Raw genomic sequence first — 18,577 nt, forward strand, 5'->3', positions numbered from 1 at the left:
GCTCTGTTTCAGGGGTGATGGGTGCTGTGTCTGTGTCCTGTGTGTGTGTCCTGTGTGTTTGTGTGTGTGTTTGTTTGTGCGAGCGTGCGTGCGTGCGTGCGTGTGTGCGTGAGTGTGTATGTGTGTGTGTGCGCCCCTCTTCTCCCATGGGGAGTCTTGGCAGCAGGTGTGACATGCCGTAATGGGAAATTATGCTGCCCGGTGCAAAAACTCTTCGGAAAGGGGTCACCCACTGTCAACTCAACCAAGTGTGTAACAGAACAACCACTCAGCCTTTAATGAAAGCTGTCACATTTTTGTTAGTGCAGAAGTTATTAATGGACATTCATATATTGTTGTTGGGGTTTCCATCTTTGAGAGGAGTCTCCTGAGATGTGAAGGGTCAGTGTTTGGGGCTCATCACCATAGGGTTTTAATTATTGCGACGCTAGGAAATGCATGCCAGGCACATTTAGTGCTCTTTCTTCAACAATCATGAACGTGATCATTCATCAAGTGGTAATATGCATATCTAGGAACAATGCTATGGATGTTCCCTTAGCTCTTCAAAGACTGGGGTTGTATTTTACATCATCCTTTATTTGCAATTTGCAGTATACCAGTAGCAGCCTACAGTGCAGTGATCCAGTCATTTGTCGTGTAATAATCAACCATGTGTGTCTCTCCTTTCTCATCTGTGTTGCCCTCTCTGCAGGATCTGTGTCTCTCCTTTCTCATCTGTGTTGCCCTCTCTGCAGGATGTGTATCTCTCCTTTCTCATCTGTGTTGTCCTCTCTGCAGGATCTGTGTCTGTCCTTTCTCATCTGTGTTGTCCTCTCTGCAGGATCTGTGTCTCTCCTTTCTCATCTGTGTTGCCCTCTCTGCAGGATGTGTATCTCTCCTTTCTCATCTGTGTTGCCCTCTCTGCAGGATGTGTATCTCTCCTTTCTCATCTGCGTTGCCCTCTCTGCAGGATGTGTATCTCTCTTTTCTCATCTGTGTTGCCCTCTCTGCAAGATGTGTATCTCTCCTTTATCATCTGTGTTGTCCTCTCTGCAGGATGTGTATCTCTCCTTTCTCATCTGTGTTGCCCTCTCTGCAGGATGTGTATCTCTCCTTTCTCATCTGTGTTGTCCTCTCTGCAGGATGTGTATCTCTCCTTTCTCATCTGTGTTGTCCTCTCTGCAGGATGTGTATCTCTCCTTTCTCATCTGTGTTGTCCTCTCTGCAGGATGTGTATCTCTCCTTTCTCATCTGTGTTGCCCTCTCTGCAGGATGTGTATCTCTCCTTTCTCATCTGTGTTGCCATCTCTGCAGGATGTGTATCTCTCCTTTCTCATCTGTGTTGCCCTTTCTGCAGGATGTGTATCTCTCCTTTCTCATCTGTGTTGTCCTCTCTGCAGGATGTGTATCTCTCCTTTCTCATCTGTGTTGCCCTCTCTGCAGGATGTGTATCTCTCCTTTCTCAACTGTGTTGCCCTCTCTGCAGGATGTGTATCTCTCCTTTCATCTGTGTTGTCCACTCTGCTGGATGTGTATCTCTCCTTTCTCATCTGTGTTGTCCTCTCTGCAGGATGTGTATCTCTCCTTTCTCATCTGTGTTGCCCTCTCTGCAGGATGTGTATCTCTCCTTTCTCATCTGTGTTGTCCTCTCTGCAGGATGTGCCTTTCTAACGTACTGCGCCAGAGAGTCAGCACTGAAGGCCCAGAGCGCCCTCCACGAACAGAAGACTCTGCCAGGGGTAAGTGCCCCTGATCTGCCCTCTGTCAGAGGCTAGGGCCCCCGGGTCCAGGGCCTGGCATGGGACATGTCTGCATTAATGTTACTACTCTTAACACAACCACATCACATAGACACTCACTCACACATACTGAACTGAACTGAAGTCAGCCACACTGGCGCCTTGCACAACGTGTTATGCTCACAATATTTATATATATATTTTTACAAGACAGGCTTGATGGTCCATCCTGTCCTTTTTCTGTCCTCTCGTCCTCTCTCAAAATGTTTACACACACACACACACGCACACACGCACACACGCACACACACACACACACACACACACACACACACACACACACACACACACACACACACACACACACACACACACACACACACACACACACACACACACACACACACACACACATTCCTAATTGCCTCAGGAAATCCACTCTCATTATCACATATAATCAAACAATAAATACCCACAATCATTTTTACCACAAATATGGCCATCTGGAGTTTTAATTTTAGAGACTGTTTTAAATTCTGTTTCGGTTGGTTGATATGTTTTGATTGAAAAGTCCTCCTACTGCACCGTGACAACCCCACAGTGTTATACCATAACCCCATCCATGGCCTACAGTATGCTGGATATGTTCCTGATCCTATGTCTATATACAGTACAGTATGTACATGGGGATGTATCGTTCTAGACATAACATCCTGGGAATCAGAGGTCTGATTGAATCCAGCCTGTGGCCCCTGCAGAGGAGAGGGCCCCCTGCTATGTCTCCAGAACCCCTCCCTCTTCTCCCTGGTTAGAGCCTGGTTAGAGTCTCTGGGCATCCATCCTGGTCCCCAGGGAGGGGGGCAGGGGAGAGGTGGATGGGGCTGGGGGCTTCTCTGTGGTAGATTAGTCTGCTGTTTGCAGTGCTCTGTCTGAATCTCCTGGGTAATACATTGAGCGTTCGTTCCACACACCACTAACACTGGTGTAATGGAGTCCCTCTGAGACCACCTCTTGTCTTTTAATTCTCACTGCTTTCTAATGAGGTGATTGTTGTGATTGGTTTATATACTGTAGTGCAGGTATTCCCCCAGGGGTACACGCAATGCCGTCGGGGGTACGCCAAATACATTTTTTATTCACTTAAAAAAAAAGAAAATACACATTTTCTTTGTAACTTTGTTTTTCCTTCACATTGTCAAACATTGCTATTTTCCAACGGGGCTATGCATTTGGGTGAGATTTTTTTCTCACCTGAGTAGCCTCGTTTAACTGCCAAAAATAAAATTCAACAATCTAGTTTTCAGCGAAATAACACAATGTCAAATACATGTAGGCTAGTCAAATAATTAACATCCAATCACATTAACCGTTACTCTCTTCTGGGAATTCCACTAATGGTCCGTACGTAGCCAAACGTAGCTGCTGCTCATGTTGGTATCTGTACTGATTGCGCAAAAGCTATGATAGGGAGACATAGTGGAGTGATAACGCGCGTGCAAGCAGTTGCTCCCGACACCACTTGGGTACACTGCAGCATCCACCGAGAGGCTCTTGCTACCAAGGGAATGACTGACAGCTTGAAAGACGTTTTGGACACTACAGTGAAAATGGTTCACTTTGTTAAAGCAAGGCCCATGAACTCTTGTGTATTTTCTGCAATATACAATGATATGGGCAGCGACCATATTGCTGGTCGCTGATATGGGCAGCGACCAGCGACCAGCGACGCTTTTACAACATACAGAAGTGCGCTGGTTATTAAGGGGAAAAATATTGACGTGTTTTTATAAATTGAGAGATGAGCATAAAGTTTTCTTTACTGACCATAATTTTCACTTGTCTGACCGCTTGTATGATGACGAGTTTCTCATACGACTGGCCTATCTGGGTGCTGTTTTTTCTGATCTGAATCTAGGATTACAGGGACTCTCCGCAACTACAGTATATTCAATGTGCGGGACAAAATTGAGGCTATGATTAAGAAGTTGGAGCTCATCTCTGTCTGCATTAACAAGGACAACACACAGGTCTTTCCATCATTGTATGTATCATTGCAAATTAACTCAAGCTTACGGAAAATGTCAAATGTGATATAGGGAAGACACTGGAGTTGGGTGCACAATTATGCAGGTATATTCCCGAAACGGATGACACAAACAACTGGATTCATTATCCTTTTCATGCCCTGCCTCCAGTCCTGATATCTGAACAAGAGAGCCTCATTGAAATTGCAACAAGAGGTTCTGTGAAAATTGTATTTAATCAGAAGCCACTGCCAGATTTCTGGATAAATCACACTGTTAAGACACTGATGCTGATGCCCTTTATGACACTGATGCCCTTTGCAACGACGTACCTATGTGAGAGTGGATTCTCGGCCCTCACTAGCATGAAAACTAAATACAGACACAGACTGTGTTTGGAAAATGATTTCAGACTCAGACTTTCCAATACAACCCAACATGGCAGAGTTATGTGCATCATTTCAAGCACACTCTTTTCATTAACCTGTGGTGAGCTATTTACAATTTTCGATGAACAAACAAGGTTTTATATGTAAGAGGGCTGAATAAAGAGCAAAATGATTGATTATTATTATATTATTATTTGTGTCCTGATCCTACAAGAGCTCTTTGTCACTTTCCATGAGCCGGGTTGTGACAAAAACTCACACTCATTCTTATGTTTAATAAATGTATCGTATAGTGTGTGTGTGGCAGGCTTACAGTGATGGCAAAAAACAACATTTGAGAGTGCACTGACCATGGTGCTAGAGGGGGTACGCAGCTGGAGGTTGAATGTTTGAAGGGGTATGGGGCTATAAAAAGTTTGGGAACCACTGCTGTAGAGGTTCCTGCTGTAATCGTATCTGGATAAGGGCCAATGTTATGTCTATGAGATTTGGGTAAACGTGAGTTGTACTATAGTGAATAGCTCCCAGCAAGAGGTCAGTCCTTCAATCTGCAGCAGAACCACATAGAGATCCATCCTCCCATCCTTCCTTTGCCCTCCTTAATAAAAAGGCTCTGTGAGGTGGCAGGCCAACCGTCATACGGTTGTTTTCATCAGGCCATCCATCATGCTCTGAGGTCCTTCATGGCAGCCCTATGATGCTCCTGCTCTTCCAGACTGTCCAGACTGGGCTGGCTGTTCCGGGCCTGACTGTGCAGTCTGGATGCGTGTGCCTCAAACGGTCAGGAAACCTAAATGTGCAGGCCTTAAAATGGATCATCAGGCAGGTTGCAGGCCCTTTGGAAAATAAAACCAGTCGACCAAAAACAGGACTTGAATTGCACATGAACTCGATGAATGAAGGCTATCATGCCGGCCAGTCCTTGTCTGCGGTCTGCCAGGGACCAAAACAGGCAGGGCCAGAGCAATATGGCTCACTTTGATCGCCTGCTGGCTTGTCTTGAAGAGAATTGCCTTTTGAGGGCAGAAGGTGAGGGACGATAAGAGCTTTCCAAATTCCTCTGTAGATGTTCAAAGTGCCGTGTTTCCATCGTTATTGTCAGTCTGTTTGAGAAGTGGACTCTCTGGTGCTGGGAGAGTGAGAGGGGAGACGGGAGACGGGGAGGAGGACTGGATGGTATGTGTGTGATCTGCAAAGAGTCACCAGAGGTGTCGTGCAGATTGACTGAGAATCTCAATTTCTGGGGAATCTCAAATTCCCAGTCTTAGCCAATGTCTCTTACCCATGCTGCCGTCCAAGAGGACATTCTGTTTTGTTGGGCCGTATTTGTGTTTTTGTTTACGTACAGTTGAAGTCGGAAGTTTACATACACTTAGGTCGGAGTTATTAAAACTCATTTTTGAACCACTCCACAAATTTCTTGTTAACAAACTATAGTTTTGGCAAGTCGGTTAGGACAGCTACTTTGTCCATGACACAAGTAATTTTTCCAACAATTATTTAGATAAAGATTATTTCACTTATAATTCACTGTATCAAAATTCCAGTGGATCAGACGTTTACATACACTAAGTTAACTGTGCCTTTAAACAGTTTGGAAAATTCCAGAAAATTATGTCATTGTTTTAGAAGCTTCTGATAGGCTGATTGACGTAATTTGAGTCAATTGGAGGTGTACCTGTGGATGTATTTCAAGGCCTACCTTCAAACTCAGAGCCTCTTTGTTTGACATCATGGGAAAATCTAAAGAAATCAACCAAGAACTCATACAAGAAATTGTAGACCTCCTCAACTCTGGTTCATCCTTGGGAGCAATTTCCAAATGCCTGAAGGTACCGTGTTCATCTGTACAAACAATTGTACGCAACACCATGGGACCACGCAGCCGGCATACCTCTCAGGAAGGAGACGTATTCTGTCTCCTAGGGATGAATGTACTTTGGCGCGAAAAGTGCAAATCAATCCCAGAGAAACAGCAAAGGACCTTGTGAAGATGCTGGAGGAAACATGTACAAAAGTATCTATATCCACAGTAAAACGAGTCCTATATCGACATAATCTGAAAGGCCGCTTAGCAAGGGAGAAGCCACTGCTATTAAACCTCCATAAAAAAGCCAGACCACGGTTTGCAACTAAACACGAGGACTTTTTGGAGAAATGTCCTCTGGTCTGATGAAACAAAAATAGAACTGTTTGGCCATAATGACCATTGTTATGTTTGGAGGAAAAGGGGGAGGCTTGCAAGCCGAAGAACACCATCCCAACCGTGAAGCATGGGGGTGGCAGCATCATGTTGTGGCAAAATGGCTTAAGGACAACAAAGTCAAGGTATTGGAGTGGCCATCGCAAAGCCCTGACCTCAATCCTATAGAACATTTGTGGGCAGAACTGAAAAGGTGTGTGCTAGCAAGGAGGCCTACAAACCTGACTCTGTTACACCAGCTCTGTCAGGAGGAATGGGCCAAAATTCACCCAACTTATTGTGGGAAGCTTGTGGAAGGCTACCTGAAACGTTTGACCCAAGTTAAACAATTTAAAGGCAACGCTACCAATACTACTTGCGTCTATGTCAACTTCTGACCCACTGGGAATGTGATGAAAGAAATCAAATCTGAAAGAAATCAGTCTCTCTACTATTATTCTGACATTTCACATTCTTAAAATAAAGTGGTGATCCTAACTGACTTAAAACAGTGACTTTTAACAAGGATTAAATGTCAGGAATTGTGAAACTGAGTTTAAATGTATTTGGTTAAGTTGTATGTAAACTTCCGACTTCAACTGTATCTAGTGATTACCTACATGTAAGTGTCATCATGGTGTCTTTATGTCCCGTCGATATGATCTGCCAGGCAGGAGTCAGTGTGTACACTACAGTAATGTCATCAGAGGCTAAACAGCCTCCTCTGGAATGCTTATAGGGCGTTACGCTTACATGCCCATTCAGCATGTTCCCCAATGTAGGACATGCAGCGTGGTCTTTGGACAGGTTAGGTCATCTCTGTGAATGATTTCTCCACGGATCCGATTAATTTACCCCTTTCCCTATAAACACGCTCCAGAACATCTCTCCGCTGTTTGCCAATAGGCCTCCCATCACGCTTGTTTTGGAACCGGTAGAATCTTGAAAAGAAGCCGCTTCTTCTTCTTTCCCTTCCAGGCCGTGTGGCGGATGCATCCTCTACTCCAATTAGCTGCTGGTGGAGGATGAAACAGGCCTGTTAATTGGCCCAAAAGCCAATTATAAAGTCTGCTGCGGAAAAGGACCCAGCATCTCTTTCTATTTGACTCTCATCCTCCTCCTTTCTATACCTTCCGTTTCTCTTTGACTCGTATCCCCCTCCCTCCTTCCTCTTTCTCCCACCCTTTGTCTCTCTGTCTCTACAGCACTCACTCCTCCTTCCTCTTTCTCTCTCTGTCTCTACAGCGCTCACTCCTCCTTCCTCTTTCTCTCTCTGTCTCTACAGCACTCACTCCTCCTTCCTCTTTCTCTCTCTGTCTCTACAGCTCTCACTCCTCCTTCCTCTTTCTCTCTCTGTCTCTACAGCTCTCACTCCTCCTTCCTCTTTCTCTCTCTGTCTCTACAGCTCTCCATCCTCCTTCCTCTTTCTCTCTCTGTCTCTACAGCTCTCACTCCTCCTTCCTCTTTCTCTCTCTGTCTCTACAGCTCTCACTCCTCCTTCCTCTTTCTCTCTCTGTCTCTACAGCTCTCACTCCTCCTTCCTCTTTCTCTCTCTGTCTCTACAGCTCTCACTACACCTTCCTCTTTCTCTCTCTGTCTCTACAGCTCTCACTCCTCCTTCCTCTTTCTCTCTCTGTCTCTACAGCACTCACTCCTCCTTCCTCTTTCTCTCTCTGTCTCTACAGCGCTCACTCCTCCTTCCTCTTTCTCTCTCTGTCTCTACAGCGCTCACTCCTCCTTCCTCTTTCTCTCTCTGTCTCTACAGCTCTCACTCCTCCTTCCTCTTTCTCTCTCTGTCTCTACAGCTCTCACTCCTCCTTCCTCTTTCTCTCTCTGTCTCTACAGCTCTCCATCCTCCTTCCTCTTTCTCTCTCTGTCTCTACAGCTCTCACTCCTCCTTCCTCTTTCTCTCTCTGTCTCTACAGCTCTCACTACACCTTCCTCTTTCTCTCTCTGTCTCTACAGCACTCACTCCTCCTTCCTCTTTCTCTCTGTCTCTACAGCTCTCACTCCTCCTTCCTCTTTCTCTCTCTGTCTCTACAGCTCTCACTCCTCCTTCCTCTTTCTCTCTCTGTCTCTACAGCACTCACTCCTCCTTCCTCTTTCTCTCTCTGTCTCTACAGCTCTCACTCCTCCTTCCTCTTTCTCTCTCTGTCTCTACAGCTCTCACTCCTCCTTCCTCTTTCCCTCTCTGTCTCTACAGCTCTCACTACACCTTCCTCTTTCTCTCTCTGTCTCTACAGCTCTCCATCCTCCTTCCTCTTTCTCTCTCTGTCTCTACAGCTCTCACTCCTCCTTCCTCTTTCTCTCTCTGTCTCTACAGCTCTCACTCCTCCTTCCTCTTTCTCTCTCTGTCTCTACAGCTCTCACTCCTCCTTCCTCTTTCTCTCTCTGTCTCTACAGCTCTCACTCCACCTTCCTCCTGTCTTTTTGTGTGGCTGATGTGTGTGTTGAGGTGCTGCCCCAGCCTCATGCTTGTCATTTCATCATGCGTGGCGGTGTCTGTGGAGAGATCCACATTTCTTGCTTTCTGACTGAGAGCTCCACAAGCACCTGACCCCTTTATTAATAACCAGGCAGCCAAGCGCAACCGCTGTCTGACTTTAGCCAGGGAGGTAAGTAGAAAGGAGGAAAAGTTCCCCACCCAGGAGTTCAGAACTGTTTATCCTCAAACTTCGAAGGGCCTGAAGGTTCTGCTTCCACTAAATTGAGTAACAGAATATCATGTTTTCCCTGTAGTTTCTTCCCTTCTGATTTATTCTATATTTTTGGGGCTGGGAAAGGCAGAGAAATTGTCTTTACTGTGTCGCATACATAGAAATGGGTCAGGGGGAGATGTAGGATGTCACTAAACACGCTCCACGGAGCAGTTCATACATGTTTGTGACACTCCCAGCTTTACGATACAGATGCTGTCCGAACAGCTCTGTGTACATTTTTGTCTTTGTCTTTGTACGTATCAGTAAGAACATGCCAGTAGGAGACTCCATCACTCTCATTTCCCATCATCTTTGTTTAAGCTTCCCCTTCACACACACACACACACACACACACACACACACACACACACACACACACACACACACACACACACACACACACACACACACACACACACACACACACACACACACACACACACACACACATCATTGACACCCCTCAACTATAATCCCTGCTCGCATTCCTCTTTATCTCTATGTAAAGATGTGTTAATTGATATATTTAGTGGCGGAGCCTCATCAGGATTCAGGGTAAGGCTGTCTCTCTGTGTCGCAGCATCACCGTATCTTATCAGAGGACACACTAAGCTTCCTTCGACAGGGTCCACCCCTGGACCGCCACACCACAGCCTCAAGGCAGCTTAAACTAATTACTGAAGCCATACAGGGCCCGGCCCGCCATTCTTTTAAAGGACAAATTGTGTTCTGTTGCTGGTCAATTTGCCCTCTGTGCAAGATTTGTCACCCTCCAGTGCCCACGACCCTTTCCCGTTATGAGAAAGTAAAAAAGGCCTGGATCCAGATATGAGAGAACTGAGGGAAGTCTTCTATGGCTGCCCCGGCTAGCCGCCGCCTGGCTCCACACCATCACTTACATCTATATCGGTTTCTCTCTTTTCCCCGGCCGCTTTAGAGGAGAAATTAAAAATGTGTTTTTTCTTAGCCCCCTGGGATGAAACCATTTTCTACACTGCTGCCCTGACTACGGCCGTCCTCCCGATTTAAACAGTGAATAGAATCGCAATGAAGGGATGGAACTCCATATTGTCTTCCATTATGAAGCCAGTGCTCCTGAAATAGGGTTGTTCTGGTAACTTTCAATACATTCTCTGGTTTTTCCTGAAATCCTAGTTGGGGGATTTTCTAAATCAAGAGGGAATAAGCAGAATATCCATAATCCTCCAACTAGGACTTTCTGGTAAACCGGGAATTGATCTAAAATTGATCTAAAGTTCACAGAATTTTGCAACCCTGTCCTGAACACTATGCCTTACAAATTAATTTGGTTCCATCTGATGGGATTTTCAACCTTCCTGAGTGCAAATGTTCTTCCTACCAGCCTGCATGGGGAGCCTCCTTTTACAATCAACTGGAAGGAGGGCAACATCAGTCACAGTGAAGTTGCCCTTAACCAGAGCGTAAAGATGGCAGGCCATGGGCGCTGGACAGATGAAAGGCAGAAATAGTGTTTTTTAAAGGCCGCAGGGCTGCAGAGCTTTAGTGGAAAGAGAACAGAACCGAGAACTGCAACCATTTGTCCTCTCAGTACTTTACAAATCTCCAAAGACTTCTAAGCCAGGTTGTTAGTATGGAAGCATATAGTGTATGATCAATGACTGTATCAGGTACAATGAAGGTGACCTAAGCCATAATTACCTTTCAGGAATGTGCAGTGCCATAGTTCTCACACACCCCTCCCAGCTCCTTTCTCCTCTCTCCTCACACAACCCTCCCAGCTCCTCTCTCGTCACACACCCCTCCCACCTCCTCTCTCCTCACACACACCTCCTTTCTCCTCTCTCCTCACACACCCCTCCCAGCTCCTCTCTCCTCACACACCCCTCCCAGCTCCTCTCTCCTCTCTCCTCACACACCCCTCCCAGCTCCTCTCTCCTCTCTCCTCACACACCCTCCCAGCTCCTTTCTCCGTTCTCCTCACAACCCCTCCCAGCTCCTCTCTCCTCACAACCCCTCCCAGCTCCTCTCTCTTCACACACCCCTCCCAGCTCCTTCCTCCTTTCTCTTCACACAACCCTCGCAGCTCTTCTCTCCTCACACACTCCTCCCAGCTCCTCTCTCCTCTCTCCTAAACACACCCCTCCCAGCTCCTTTCTCCTCACACACCCCTCCCAGCTCCTTCCTCCTCTGTCCTAAACACACACCTCATCTCTCCTCTCTCCTCACAACCCCTCCCAGCTCCTCTCTCCTCACAACCCCTCCCAGCTCCTCTCTCCTCACACACTCCTCCCAGCTCCTCTCTCCTCTCTCCTAAACACACCCCTCCCAGCTCCTTTCTCCTCACACACCCCTCCCAGCTCCTTTCTCCTCTGTCCTAAACACACACCTCATCTCTCCTCTCTCCTCACACACCCCTCCCAGCTCATTTCCCCTCTCTCCTAAACACACCCCTCCTTTCTCCTCTCACATCCCTCCCAGCTCCCTCCCCTCATTCCCAGGTCCTTTCTCCTCACACACCCCTCCCAGCTCCTTTCTCCTCTCACATCCCTCCCAGCTCCTCTCTCCTCACACACCCCTCCCAGGTCCTTTCTCCTCACACACCCCTCCCAGCTCCTTTCTCCTCACACACCCCTCCCACCTCCTCTCCCCTTATGCACCCATCCACCACCCACCCCCACATTCTTTGTAGCTGACAGGTGGAGCCGGAACCCAACTCTACCGGTGCATGGCAGCCTGCTCTAATATATCTGCTTCCAAGGCTCTAATGAGGCAGAACTGGTAAATGTGAGGACAGTATTGTTAACATTGCTGCTTCACTAGGATGGATAGTAATGGGAAGGGCCTGGATGCTGTGGTGTGGTGTCCAAGACAGATAGACCGAGTCACCCACTCCTCTTCTTCCCCATGCTCTTCCTCTTCTGTGACTCTTTACTGAGCCTTCCTCTGCTGTGTTGTGTGTGCTGTGCTGTACTGTACTGCACTGTGCTGTACTGTGCTATGTGGCCCTGTGGTATGCTGTGCCGGCAGGCCAGGCCAGGCCAGTGCCCAACCCATTCGAATTCCCAGCACACTTTAGCAATCACCAAAGACATCAAGGCAATCTGCGCCTGTTTGTTAAAAAAAAACATGGTGTTGCTGAGTTCAGCAGAAGCAGGAACCGAGCAGAACAGAGCAGAACAGAGCAGACAGACTCATCAAACAGTGCAGTTAATCACACACAGACGGGTGCAAACTCTCTGCTGATTCAAACACACACGGTCACACACACAGACAAACACACAAAGACAAACACACACAAACTCCCAGAAAGCAGAAGAGATGTAAGGCTTTTATTTGTGCCAGGACAGTAAATGTGCTGTGTGTTGTCCTGTGTACAGGCGTTGTACAGGGAGGGCATCAGCGTGGCTTTAAAGTTAGTGTGAGGTGCTAAAGTGATGAGTCATCAGGGAGCTAGCGTGGAGACACACTGGAGTGGAGTGGGCTTGCATAATTAACACGGAGCATCACCAGGACAAACTCCTCCATCGTCGTGTCTAAAGGATTAACTACTCCACCCAGCGCCATGCTCCTCTCCCCTCCTCTCCTCTTATCTCCCCCTCCATTTAAGAAAGTGACCTTGCAGCTGTTTACATGCCAATTCATTAAAGACTTGAAGAGTGCTGAAAGTTAAAGTGTAATCAAAGGCCCCTCCCACTGCGTGTGTAGACTGTGTGTTAGCATGACTTTGATTTCCAATCTAAACTGGTGTGTTGTTCTAGATAATGGAAGATAAGTGTTAATGGAAGATAAGCCTGTGCTGTTGTTGATGTTTGCTCTGTCTTAGGTGTAGTTTATAGGGTAGAATATGGTATTAGTAGTGTATAGGGTAGAATATGGTTTCAGTAGTTTATAGGGTAGAATATGGTATTAGTAGTGTATAGGGTAGCATATGGTATTTATTAGTAGTGTATAGGGTAGAATATGGTATTAGTAGTTTATAGGGTTGAATATGGTATTAGTAGTGTATAGGGTAGCATATGGTATTAGTAGTGTATAGGATAGAATATGGTATTTGTAGTATTAGTAGTATTAGTATTAGTATTAGTGGATGGCAAGAAGCTTGGCCCCAGTGATGTACTGGGCCATTCACACTACTCTCTGGAGTGCCTTGATGTCGGAGGCCGAGCAATGCCGTACCAGGCAGTGATGCAACCAGTCAGGATGCTCTCGATGGTGCAGCTGTAGAACCTTTTGAGGATCTGAGGACCCATGCCAAATCTTTTCAGTCTCCTGAGGGGGAATAGGATTTGTCGTGCCCTCTTCATGACTTGGTGTGCTTGGACCATGTTAGTTTGTTGGTGATGTGGACACCAAGGAACTTGAAGTTCTCAACCTGCTCCACTGCAGCCCTGTCGATGAGAATGGGGGCGTGCTTGGTCCTCCTTTTCCAGTTGTCCACAATCATCTCCTTTGTCTTGATCACGTTGAGGGAGAGGTTGTTGTCCTGGCACCACACGGCCAGGTCTCTGACCTCCTCCCTATAGGCTGTCTCGTCGTTGTCGGTGATAAGGCCTACCACTGTGTCATCTGCAAATTTAATGATGGTGTTGGAGTCATGCCAGGCCATGCAGTCATGAGTGAACAGGGAGAGTACAAGAGGGGACTGAGCATGCACCCCTGAGGGGCCCCTGTGTTGAGGATCAGCGTGGCGGATATGTTGTTACCTACCCTTACCACCTGGGAGCGGTCCGTCAGGAAGTCCAGGATCCAGTTGCAGAGGGAGTTGTTTAGTCCCAGGGACCTTAGCTTATTGATGAGCTTTGAAGGTACTATGGTGTTGAACACTGAGCTGTAGTCAATGAATAGCATTCCCACATAGGGGATCCTTTTGTCCAGGTGGGAAAGTGCAGTGTGGAGTGCAATAGAGACTTCATCATCTGTGGATCTGTTGGGGCGGTATGCAAATTGGAGTGGGTCTAGGGTTTCTGGGATAATGGTGTGCATGTTGGTATAACAGACTCGGACAGGGAGAGGTGGAAAATGTCAGTGAAGACACTTTCCAGTTGGTCAGCGCATGCTCCAAGTAATCCGTCTGGCCCTGCGGCCTTGTGAACGTTAACCTGTTTAAAGGTCTTACTCACATCGGCTGCTGAGAGCGTAATAACAGTCTTCCGGAACAACTGGTGCTCTTATGCATGTTTCAGTGTTATTTGCCTCGAAGCGAGCAGAAGTAGTTTAGCTCATCAGGTAGGCTCGTGTCACTGGGCAGCTCTCGGCTGTGCTTCCCTTTGCAGTCTGTAATGGTTTGCAAGCCCTGCCACATCCGACGAGCTAGAGAGCCGGTGTAGTACGATTTGATCCTGTATTGATGTTTTTCCTGTTTGATGGTTTGCTGGAGGGCATAGCGGGATTTATTATAAGCTTCCTGCTCCTTGAAAGCGGCAGCTCTAGCCTTTAGCTTAGTGCGGATGCTGCCTGTAATCCATGGCTTCTGGTTGGGGTATGTACGTGCGGTCACTTTGGGGACGACATCACCGATGCACTTATTAATGAAGCCAATGACTGATGTGGTGTACTCCTCAATGCCATCGGAGGAATCCCAGAACATATTCCAGTCTGTGCTAGCAAAACAGTCCTGTAGCTTAGCATCTGCTTCATCTGACCATCTAGTCACTGGTGCTTCCTGCTTTATTTTTTTTATTGTAAGCAGGAATCAGGAGGATAGAATTATGGTCAGATTTGCCAAGTGGAGGGCTATGGAGAGCGTGGAGGGCAAGGGTGGTCCAGAGTATTTTTTCTCTGGTTGCACATTTACATGCTGATAGAAATTTGGTATAACGGATTTAAGTTTCCCTGCATTAAAGTCCCCGGCTACTCGGAGCGTCTCCTCTGGGTGAGCGTTTTCTTGTTTGTTATGGCAGAATACAGCTTATTCAATGCTGTCTTATTGCCAGCCTCTGACTGTGGTGGTATTTAAATAGCTATGAAAAATACAGATGAAAACTCTCTAGGTAGGTAATGTGGTCTACAGCTTATCATGAGATACTCTACATCAGGCGAGCAATAGCTCGAGACTTCCTTAGATATCGTGCACCAGCTGTTATTTACAAAAATACATAGTCCGACGCCCCTTACTTCACCAAATGCAGCTGTTCTATCCTGCCGGTATAGTGTGTAACCAGCCAGCTGTATGTTGATAGTGTTGTCGTTCAGCCACGACTCCGTGAAGCATAAGATGTTACAGTTTTTAATGTCCCGTTGGTAGTATAATCTTCCACGTAGCTCGTCGATTTTATTCTTCAAAGATTGCACGTTTGCTAGCAGAATGGAGGGAAGTGGGGTTTATTCGATCACCTATGAATTTTCAGAAGGCAGCTCGCCCTTTGCCCCCTATTTGTCAGCATCCTCTACAAGCAAATCGCAGGGATCTGCGCCTGTTCCCGAGAAAGCAGTACATCCTTCATGTCGGGCTTGTCAGTCGTGAAAGGAAAAAAAGGATTCTGCCAGTCCGTGGTGAGTAATCGCAGTCCTGATGTCTAGAAGTTATTTTCAGTCATAAGAGATGGTAGCGGCAACATTATGTACAAAATAAGTTAAATATCTTACAAATAATGCAAATAAACTAACAAAAAAACACAATAGGTTGGGGATGCGTAAAACGTCTGCCTTCCTCTCCGGGCGCAATCTTACATAGGGTAGAATATGGTATTAGTAGTGTATAGGGTAGGATTTGGTATTAGTAGTTTATATGGTAGGATTTGGTATTAGTAGTTTATATAGTAGGATTTGGTATTAGTAGTTTATAGGGTAGGATATGGTATTAGTAGTGTATAGGGTAGAATATGGTATTAGTAGTTTAAAGGGTAGGATTTGGTATTAGTAGTTTATAGGGTAGATTATGGTATTAGTATTTTTTAGGGTAGATTATGGTATTAGTCGTTTATAGGGTAGATGATGGTATTAGTAGTTTATAGGGTAGGATATATTATTATTAGTTTATAGGGTATTTTGTAAAGGGTAGTTTATAGGTAGATTATGGTATTAGTAGTTTATAGTGTAGAATATTGTAATGGCAGTTTAAAGGGTAGAATATGGTATTAGTAGTTTATAGGGTAGAATATGGTATTAGTAGTTTATAGGGTAGGATATGGTATAAGTAGTGCATAGGGTATATTATGGTATTAGTAGTGTATAGGGTAGAATATGATATTAGTAGTTTATAGGGTAGGATTTGGTATTAGTAGTGTATAAGCTGGGATATGGTATTAGTAGTGTATAGGGTAGAATATGGTATTAATAGTTTATAGGGTAGGATTTGGTACTAGTAGTTTATAGGTTAGAATATGACATTAGTAGTGCATAGGTTAGATTATGGTATTAGTAGTTTATAGGGTAGAATATGGTATTAGTAGTTTATAGGGTAGATTATGGTGTTAGTAGTTTATAGGGTAGATTGTGGTATCAGTAGTGGTTAGGGTAGAATACAGTATTAATAGTTTATAGTGTAGAATATTGTATTAGTAGTTTATAGGGTAGAACATGGTATTAGTAGTTTATAGGGTAGGTTATGGTATTAGTAGTTTATAGGGTAGGATATGGTATTAGTAGTTTGTAGGGCAGGATATGGTATTAGTAGTTTATAGGGTAGATTATGGTATTAGGAGAGTATAGGGTAGGATATGGTATTAGTAGTTTATAGGGTAGAATATTGTAAAGGGTAGTTTATAGGGTAGTATATGTTATTAGTAGTTTATAGGGTAGAATATTGTAAAGGGTAGTTTATGGGGAAGAATATGGTGTTAGTCGTGTACAGGGTAGATTATAAGATTAGTAGTTTATAGAGTAGAGTGTGGTATTAGTAGTTTATAGGGTAGGATATATTATTATTAGTTTATAAGGTAGGATATGGTATTAGTAGTTTATAGGGTAGGATATGGTATTAGTAGTTTATAGGGTAGAATATGGTATTAATAGTTTATAGGGTAGAATTTGGTGTTAGTAGTTTATAGGTTAGATTATAAGATTAGTAGTTTATAGAGTAGAGTGTGGTATTAGTAGTTTATAGGGTAGGATATATTATTATTAGTTTATAAGGTAGGATATGGTATCAGTAGTTTATAGGGTATGATATGGCATTAGTAGTTTATAGGGTAGGATATGGTACTAGTAGTTTATAGGGTAGAATATTGTAAAGGGTAGTTTATAGGGTAGAATATGGTATTAGTAGTGTATAGGGTAGAATATGGTATTAGTAGTTTATAGGGTAGAATATGGTATTAGTAGTTTATAGGGTAGGATATGGTATTAGTAGTGCATAGGGTAGATTATGGTATTAGGAGAGTATAGGGTAGATTATGGTATTAGTAGTGTATAGGGTAGATTTATGGCATGAGTAGTTTATAGGGTAGAGTATGGCATTAGTAGTTTACAGGGTAGAATATGGTATCAGTAGTTTACAGGGTAGTAATGGTATCAGTAGTTTACAGGGTAGAATATGGTATTAATAGTTTATGGGGTAGACTATGGTATTAGAATAGTGAGTTTGCCTGTGTGTGTGTGTGTGTGTGTGTGTGTGTGTGTGTGTGTGTGTGTGTGTGTGTGTGTGTGTGTGTGTGTGTGTGTGTGTGTGTGTGTGTGTGTGTGTGTGTGTGTGTGTGTGTGTGTGTGTGTGTGTGTGTGTGTGTGTGTGTGTGTGTGTGTGTGTGATTGAACGGGGAGTCAGACTGTTGCTGCTGTAATTAAAAAATTAGCTGTGTAGGTGCTGCTGAGGGCAGGGGCCCAGGATACAGCTGTATTTACCTGTCATCTCTCCTGGAACTTTGGACCACACTGCTGTCTGCACACACTGAACTCAGCTTTCTGCACTGGGATAGCACCACACACACACACACACACACACACACACACACACACACACACACACACACACACACACACACACACACACACACACACACACCACACACACACACACACACACACACACACACACACACACACACACACACACACACACACACACACACACACACACACACACACACACACACACACACACACACACACACACTCTCTTTCTCTCTCTCTCTCTCTCTCTCTCTCTCTCTCTCTCTCTCTCTCTCTCTCTCTCTCTCTCTCTCTCTCTCTCTCTCTCTCTCTCTCTCTCTCTCTATCCCCTTCTCTTGTTCGCTCTCTCTCAATTTCAATTCAATTCAAGGGCTTTATTGGCATGGGAAACATTGCCAAAGCAAGTGAGGTAGATAATATATAAAGTGAATATATAAAGTGAAATAAACAATAAAAATTAAAAGTAAACATTACACATACAGAAGTTTCAAAACAATAAAGACATTTCAAATGTCATATTATGTATATATACAGTGTTTTAACAATGTACAAATGGTAAAGGACACAAGCTAAAATAAATAAGCATAAATATGGGTTGTATTTACAATGGTGTGTGTTCTTCACTGGTTGCCCTTTTCTCGTGGCAACAGGTCACAAATCTTGCTGCTGTGATGGCACACTGTGGAATTTCACCCAGTAGATATGGGAGTTTATCAAAATTGGATTTGTTTTCGAATTCTTTGTGGATCTGTGT

The 18,577-nt window shown here is 44.9% G+C and overlaps 1 protein-coding gene across 24 annotated transcripts in view; it reads left to right on the top strand.

Moving 5' to 3' along the window:
* Positions 1-18,577, top strand: part of LOC118362360 (CUGBP Elav-like family member 4) — a 195,113-nt gene that overhangs the window by 20,041 nt on the left and 156,495 nt on the right. For all 24 annotated transcript variants that reach the window (XR_008081614.1, XM_052481143.1, XM_052481160.1 and 21 more), the window contains exon 2: positions 1,639-1,721. Coding sequence is in view for 23 of the 24 variants with exons in the window: in XM_052481143.1 (XP_052337103.1) it covers positions 1,639-1,721 (83 nt within the window). In the remaining variant the exon portion in view is untranslated. The remainder of the gene's footprint in view (positions 1-1,638; positions 1,722-18,577) is intronic.

Source organism: Oncorhynchus keta, chromosome 2, assembly GCF_023373465.1.
Source record: "Oncorhynchus keta strain PuntledgeMale-10-30-2019 chromosome 2, Oket_V2, whole genome shotgun sequence".
NCBI classification, from domain to species: Eukaryota; Metazoa; Chordata; class Actinopteri; order Salmoniformes; family Salmonidae; genus Oncorhynchus; species Oncorhynchus keta.